Source organism: Siniperca chuatsi, linkage group LG3, assembly GCF_020085105.1.
Source record: "Siniperca chuatsi isolate FFG_IHB_CAS linkage group LG3, ASM2008510v1, whole genome shotgun sequence".
Lineage (NCBI taxonomy): Eukaryota > Metazoa > Chordata > Actinopteri > Centrarchiformes > Sinipercidae > Siniperca > Siniperca chuatsi.
Window position 1 is genome coordinate 14,986,248 of NC_058044.1, and position 7,727 is coordinate 14,993,974.

Genomic DNA, 7,727 nt, shown 5'->3' on the forward strand with positions numbered 1-7,727 from the left:
AACAGGAACAACAGGAACTGATGGGATTAAGCGAGATTAATCTAGCAAACACCTCCTCAGTCTTGAGAATGAAGCAAAATAAGACGTAAAAAAGACCTGCATCTTTTTAAAACTCAAGGATCTGAAAAACAAAATGCTTAACACAAAAACTGAACAATACTAAGAGTCTGCAGCCATGCTGTACTTGGGCACAATGGTGCTCTGAGCTAAATGTTAACTAGAATATGCTAACATGCTGATGTTTTGCAGGTATAATGTTCACCATCTTAGTTTAGCGTGTTAGAATACTAACATGAGCTAATTGTTACTACAGACAAAGTACAGCTGAGGCCAGGACTGGATATGTCATTAGTTTCGCAGGTATTTTTTCACAAACCACAGTATCAGACATTAAAGATTTGACCTGGTGATGGCACTAGGTGAAGTCAGGGGATTACCCAAGTTATTACAATTCATCCTGAGGAGGCCGCGAATGTCTGTAAGCAGAGATCACTTCTGTGTCAACCTTATTTTCCTTCAGGAAGCCATTTGACCTATTGAAGAGGCAACTGTTAAGCAACAATGGCAGACCCACAGCTAAAAGGAATGTGTACACTGAAGAAGCATTTAAGGAAGAAGATGCATGCCCTTCCTCAAATGGTAGGCCAACCCCTCCTTAACTCTGCCTGGTTGACATTCTCCATACATGCTCAAGAGCATGTAGGAAGAGCATGATCAAAAGAGAACAGCCAATCAGCTTTCATGGAGCTGATGCTCATGCTGTGCAAACACAAATATCAAATACTTTGGCCACAAAAGCAGTCTTATAAAAGAACCCAGTTTTTGATTAGCTGCCTATTTAATGTATAACAGGCAATTAAAATCAACCATTATTTAAAATGACAATACAAAACGTGTATAGTTACAGTGACCATGAAACTTGCTGCTCTTGTGTCTCCACTTGTGTTTGTTTTACTGTCCATTTGGTCATAATGACTTTCAATCACACCTGCTCTCTAAATATTGGAGCACTGTAATATTGACATTACTTTCATAATTTCATAGATGTTTAAGGACAAGACCAAATACACAAATCAATGCACAAACACAAAAAGTGAAAAGAATGTTTATTCAGACAATACCCATTCAATCTAAAGTATATCCATGAAAAAATATAAACAAACCAAAACGATTAAAAAAGATTGATCACACTCACTAACTTCTCAGCTGTCACATAATAACAATACCATACCATACCCTAACTGCCTTACAAAAGAGCTTGTGTTTGCAGATAATGCAGATGGTAATTCCTAGCATCAGTCTGGTTAGCATGAGCTCTTTGCTCTAGCGAGGTGGGAAGCCCCTATGTAACCCTCCCCTGCCCCTGAACCCTCCCCTGTCTCCACGGAAATTTGGTCGGTTTCTTTCACGGCCTCTGTCTCCGCCTCTTCCTGCATTTGGCCCACCACGTCCCCCTCTGGGTGCTCCGCCACCACGGTCTGACTTCAGCTTAGCAGGGGGAGATTTGGGCCGCAGCCTCTCTATTTCCTCGGTGCAGCCAGATAGGTGGGAGTTAGGCACGGAAAAATGCGAGGCGTAGGTCTCTGGGTTAAAGTTACTGTTTGTCAAAGTAGGACCCACTGTCAGCCAGCCTAGAAAGAGAAGAAGAAAAAAAAAGCAACAACATGGGTGTTGAGAAACAAACAGAGGAACACAGAGGAAGACAAGACACTAAGAAACTAAAAGCAAACATACAACATGCAGTTATCACCTGGTCTGATGGTTGAGTCTCGTCCAAACAGGTGCAACCTCCTGCGACCCAAACAGAAATGCTCAATTATGTGGAAGATCTCCACAGGCTTCTCTACATTTCCCATCTCAGGCTCCTCAGTGATGATCAAGTCAATGTCCACGTTGGCATGGATGAAGTCGCCATCAGTACTCCTACGCACTGTTCCTTTGATTCCCATTAGGCAGTGTTCCTGCAGGGAATGTGTTGGATATATCACAATATACAATTTAAACTGGTTTAACTTTAAATGTATTGTGTGTAGATGAGTCTTGTAAACTTTACATCTACAGATTTTCAAGGAAAACAAATCCCAAAGTCATTAGATTATGTAATATTTACATTATCATGAACATATATTTCACATTTCTGCTGGGCCTGTGTGTGAATGTACTGTACCTTGGTCCTCTGGAATACTGCTTTTGGGTCCAGTGCCTTGGTCTTGCCTGGGTTATTCTTATTGGTCTTGATCCAACAGATATCCTCACATCGCCTAAAGCCCCACTTCCTCAAACACTGAAATGGGTGTAATAATGGGTGTTATGATGGAGTTTGTACTGCATAGGCTAAACAAGTATTCAATTTAGGGCTGTTAATATCGACAGGTTATTTTTTTTTTTATTAATCTGAGAGGATGAATCCATTAGACATTAACATGAAGACATTAATGCAGTGTATGGACAGTAGGGCTTCCCCTACCCATCTACTGTATAGCACATCATGTAGCAAATCATAAATAATATAAACTCAATTACAAAATCCAGATTTCTGAACTGCTGATAAGTGAACCTACTCTGTGGTTCTGAAAGCACTAATGCCAGTGATTCTTTCAGTTTTACTCACACCAAGTTTCTGAGTAATCTGCATCAAACATGTTTTGGCTTTCATGCCAGTTTGGTTAGTTACTTGTTCTCCGTTTGTAGTAGTTGAATGCTATATGAGATAACACAGAATAGTTGTGGGGAAAACCTTGTCCACATTTTTAATGTGAATCATAAAGTTGTTAAAAAAAGTATGCAGTATAAACTACTAATACTCTGGTAAAGTAAATACAATTTTCTAACACAGAGAGCCAGACTGTGACTCAATGTTACTGACAAGCTCAAAGAGGACAAACGTCACACACTAACTGTGGGAGGCTTACGCTTTGAATAGTCTGGTATGAATAGACGCACTTTAAAAAGGTATTCAAAGCTGTTATCATAACATTATACATACCGTTGCCTAACTCAGTTGTCAGATTCACAGTGAACCAGCAAGTGCCTGAATGACTCAAAGAATGCGGTGTTCTCTTACAAGTAGTAAAAATAATGCATGCCTTATGTTACAAAGCCTTATGAAACCAGTAAAGAATATGAGATACATTTTGGACACAGAGCTAGAGTTTGCCTGTTATTTAATGTGAGGGATCATGTTACCATTCTGCCCAAGTCCAGGCCTTCACCAGAGCCACACCAGAGAAAGACAAAAGAACGTGGAGCAGATATCTCCTCAATTTCCAGTTTCATGATCTGTAATAGCAGAAAGCAGAGAAGGGAAAGAGGAGTGAGTGAACATGATGCCATAAGCGTGACCCATGCAGAGTAAATATAGCATTCACAAATCACATATTGTGACGGCGCTAGCGCCCTTTGCTTTGGTCTTGTGGTGTGTGTGTGTGTGTGTGTGTGTGTGTGTGCCTGTGTGTTGCAGATTCTTAGCTGGGAGCAGCTGAGGTGCCATCACTGTAAGAAGGAATACCTGGACAGTGCTCCTGGAAGTCATTTAAGCCCGCCTGCCCAGATGTCAGTGTGTCGATCTCTTCACCACTCACCAAGCTCGCTTTTGAGCTGTCTTTTTTTTTGAAAGTGCATTGATACACTTTCATACGTCACTGATACGGACTTCTACACCACATTGCATTTATTATTATTACTTACTATAGTAAATTTCAGTTTCAAATTTTTAAGTTTGGCATGCGCCTCCCTTCTTTGTTGTGAAGGTGGTCTGAGGCGGTCATAACAATGTTATACATTTCTTCACATACTAGCACAAACCAGACAAACATGCATTCATACATCATCCCAGGTCCAGAAACGTTCAGTGTGGCTGATGCCTGATTCTCTGTAGTATTCCTCTAAGGGAGGTTCAAGCAGAATTACATCAAACTTGCACTTCAGATCCTGCAGGTCAAAGTGCTCTGGGTCAGCCTGGAGGTACCTAAACACACAGACACACACACACACATCTTAAATAGAGCCACCATTAGAGCCGGTGTCTTCTTATTCAAGTTATTCTCTCTCTGGGTGTAATCACATCACAATCATCTCTTCACGTCATCATTTAACATACATGGGAGGGGTGTTGGTGGTGGAGATGAGTTCATCCTTTAGTCTGATCAGCTCTCGAAGTTTAGGGTATTCTTCAAATCGGTCAGCCAAGCCTGAACCACAGAGCACAACGAGGTCAGAACCACGCACAAGCATGCATGTGTACATCAAACACACACACACACACACACACACACACACAAGCACACACTCACCAACATCTCTAATGAAGTTTTGTGGCCTGTGCCCTGTGTCGACAAAGTGCTGACAGTAGTCATTGTGAGGGTTCAAACTCTGGGTACCCTGAAAATGAATGAATGAATGAATGAATGAATGAAATAAGATGAGCAGGAGAAAGGGTAATTAGAAACATATATGTGCATAAACAGAGACAACATACAGTACATATGAATAGCTGGATGTCTATTCAAACTTTTTGATGTATGAAATTGGAAAAGCTTAACAGAAACTGCAGGTTCTAATACAATGTCTGCAATATCCAAAAATCCTTTGTAGACTCATATGAGGAAGAAAGACTTTCTAAATAAAGACGCCACATCAACAATGGGAATCCTTTTGCTTGAATAACTGATGACACTACTCTGGCTTTCTAGGGCTAATTTTTATTTTTCACAGTGATCCCTAACTGAAATAATGCATTGTGTACACACTCTTTAATTTAACAAAAGAAGATGTGTATTGTCATTACATGTTTTGTTTGTGTGTGCTTTTTGACAGAAGCTTTTAGTCACCCATTGCCACCCGTTATGCATGAAAAGTTTCCGTATAGTGAAATCATACACTCTGGCTACTGTCCATCATTAAACTGGTTCTAACCTATAAATACAGGCTGTGAAAACTTGTCTTCGGATCATGAGTTTAAAAGAAGACTTTTTAATCTCAGTTCCATTGTTTTAGATATGAATGGCTGATGATCACTTGATGCACACCTGATAATGACACAGCAAAATCATTATCTGACTCTTGGTCTTTTAATTTAGGCTTTTTTCATTTTGTAAGTGTGGGTAAATCACTATCACGATCATCAAGCCATCTCAAATAGTGAATATTGATATTTTACTTCGGGAACAACACAGTGTTATTGCACCTGAACATGATAAAAGAACAAAAAACAACCTTCACTTTTAAAACTGCACAGTACTAGACCTATAAATTAAACCATCTTCAAATATACAAATCTTAAAATACAATCAGTCAATATACAAGATTTTTGCAGTCAGTTTTTGTTGATATTTTCTCATAGCTAGTAGCTACTTCAGGAAACAGGTTTATTTACCACAATGAATCAATGAAAACATGCCTAATTTGCTTTCTAATTAGTGCAAGTTTTAAAAATAAAACATCGCTTGACAGGCAACAAAAACATAATTATTGAGACAAGATATAAAAGAGACATTGTGTGTATATAAGAATGAGACAGCAAGTTTTCCAACCTTAAGGAAAGTACTTGAGTCCTTGTACACCTCCTCATATGGGTTGCTTTCATCCAGCTGCTGCACCTCCACCTCATCCTAACACACATATGCCCACACACAAAAACACAACAAGGGTCATATTTTTGTCAGTTAAACTTCAGTTATTTGAGTTTTGTAATGTTACTGAAATGGCCAAACGGAGTATAGCCACACACATTGACTTGTAGTAAGGACATAACCCAGTCTTTGGAACTAATAATAAAGAACAATACATAGCTCTACTATTAAAGCTACTTTCAAAAGAGCCAACTTATAGCCTGATATCCTCAGGCAGGGGCCCTCTCAACTGTCCCTTTGTCCAGTCTTAAGAACCAGAGGGGCCACACCTTTGTTTCCAGAGCCTTGAGACTCTGGAACAACCTGCCTGAGCAGGCGCAGTTTGTTCAATGGGTGTCATCTTTTAAAATAGTCCCCCATACATACTTACTCAACGGCTTGTCCTGATTTTAGTTGTCTGCTCTTTAATTCTATCCATTTAATATGATCTTTGTTTTTATCTGCTTTTGTTGTCTCCTCCTTATGATTTCTTCTAGTATTTTGATTTTAACATCATTTTAATTTTGTTTTTATGCTGTAAATTTGTTTAGAAAAGTGATATTTAAATTGGGTTTATTATCATTATATACAATAGGGTGGAGGCTTCTTTAACTCCTGTAGATTCATAATGCTCACTAACATGTGATTACACTCACCTTTTGTTCTTCCACATCCTCCTCTGTGTCCTCTCCCTCCGTCTGTGCCTTCCTTTTGGAAGGTGCAGCTGAACTATCAAATGAAGCCCTGCAAAACACAAACATCCGAAATACATTCTCAGATTCCCTGTCTCACTAAAGCACAAACTCAGCATTTTGGCACTGACAATGACAAGAACAAACAAAAATATGTCAAAGAAGGGGAACTGTTTGATGTAGAAAAGTGAGAGAATTTAATATGCTCAACATGTGCACAAACATAGGGACTAAATGGAACAAAGAAGTCAAAAAGGCTTTTTGTGTTTTTCATGCCATGAAGTCTGTATCTGTGCAGACATTGAGCATTTTAAATTCTCTCTTTTTTCTGCTTTTAAACTGCACCACTTTTCTTCTTTCAACTATTACTGACCTGACCAGCCTTTTGCCACTAATTTTTGAGGATTAAATGATATCTTACCTGCATGTTCCTCTTGTCTCCTCTATCTCTTTTAGTTCATCTTTACTGTTTAGGACAGCTCCGATACTGTCTGCACTTTCAGCTCCCAACTGTGGTTAGACAAGAAAAAAGACAAAGTAAGTCACATATTTTCAAATTCTGGTATTGTCTCCTTTATTATATAATGCATATCCTGCGTATTTATTTACTTAATTCCATAAACTGTATATGCACTGTCTGTCTCAGTATTTTGTACTGCTGTTATGTAGCCACTTCTTTTACATATACTATAAATTAATCCTGGTATATCTTTCATTTATGTACCGTAACTGACATGTCGTGCAGCGATGGCATTTGTATTATATATATTGGCTCAAATAACTTCACCATGTTCATTTCATTAATTTACATTTACAGTTATTTACGCCTTGAGTCCACTCGAGAGCTACCAATGTAAATGTTTGGCGAAGATATGTCAGCTAAGTTATCACCCATGCGTGTATTTGTGCGACAGAACTCTGTCCTTGTTCTCCACACAGTCGAAAATGCGTTTTCCATACAACAGTAACATTTTGTTACAGACATAGCTAGCTGAGTGGTTAAATTGTTAGATTAGCTACTTGCTAACAACAACAGGGGGCTCACTGCCCACTTGCCTGTTGAGCTAAAAGCTGCCGCCTAAGTTTTTGTCGCTCGCGGATCTCTTGCAGTCGACTGTTCATTCCTTCCTTTGTAATGTTTTCTGATTAACTATTAAATACCCTTGGTCGTTATAACATCGAATCCTTTCATATAAATGTGATTAGCTAGCTATAACAATAGCCAACAAGCGGCTAATATGTGATAGACGCTAAAAAAATACAATGGGTGTACTCGTTATTATCACCGGGGCGCTCTGACTCGATTTACGGCCTTGACATTGGTGGAGTTGGCCGCTAAAATAACGCATTAAAGACACCCGGCTGGGACTGCTTAGTGGCTGTTATTCTTTATTCGTGTGTACTGAGGCGGTTTTTGCATCCGCGA

At 39.2% G+C, this 7,727-nt stretch overlaps 1 protein-coding gene across 1 annotated transcript; it reads right to left on the minus strand.

Moving 5' to 3' along the window:
- Window positions 1-1,089: 1,089 nt before the first annotated feature.
- mettl14 (methyltransferase 14, N6-adenosine-methyltransferase subun) lies at window positions 1,090-7,572 on the minus strand. The gene is made up of 11 exons (XM_044191005.1): window positions 7,358-7,572; window positions 6,723-6,811; window positions 6,266-6,353; window positions 5,532-5,609; window positions 4,293-4,380; window positions 4,100-4,190; window positions 3,826-3,967; window positions 3,187-3,279; window positions 2,168-2,284; window positions 1,751-1,961; window positions 1,090-1,631 (listed from the first exon to the last, which is right to left on the minus strand). Exons 1-11 carry the CDS (start codon window positions 7,421-7,423, stop codon window positions 1,324-1,326), a joined length of 1,371 nt encoding a protein of 456 aa, XP_044046940.1. The 5' UTR covers window positions 7,424-7,572; the 3' UTR covers window positions 1,090-1,323.
- Window positions 7,573-7,727: the final 155 nt, after the last annotated feature.

Coding starts and splice junctions, on each gene's coding strand:
- mettl14 (XM_044191005.1), bottom strand. CDS start 7,423: ATGAACAGTCGACTGCAAGAGATCCGCGAGCGACAAAAACTTAGGCGG. Junction 3,968..4,099: donor ACCACCAACACCCCTCCCAT/GTATGTTAAATG, acceptor CTGTGTGTTTAG/GTACCTCCAGGCTGACCCAG. Junction 1,632..1,750: donor AGACTCAACCATCAGACCAG/GTGATAACTGCA, acceptor TTCTCTTTCTAG/GCTGGCTGACAGTGGGTCCT.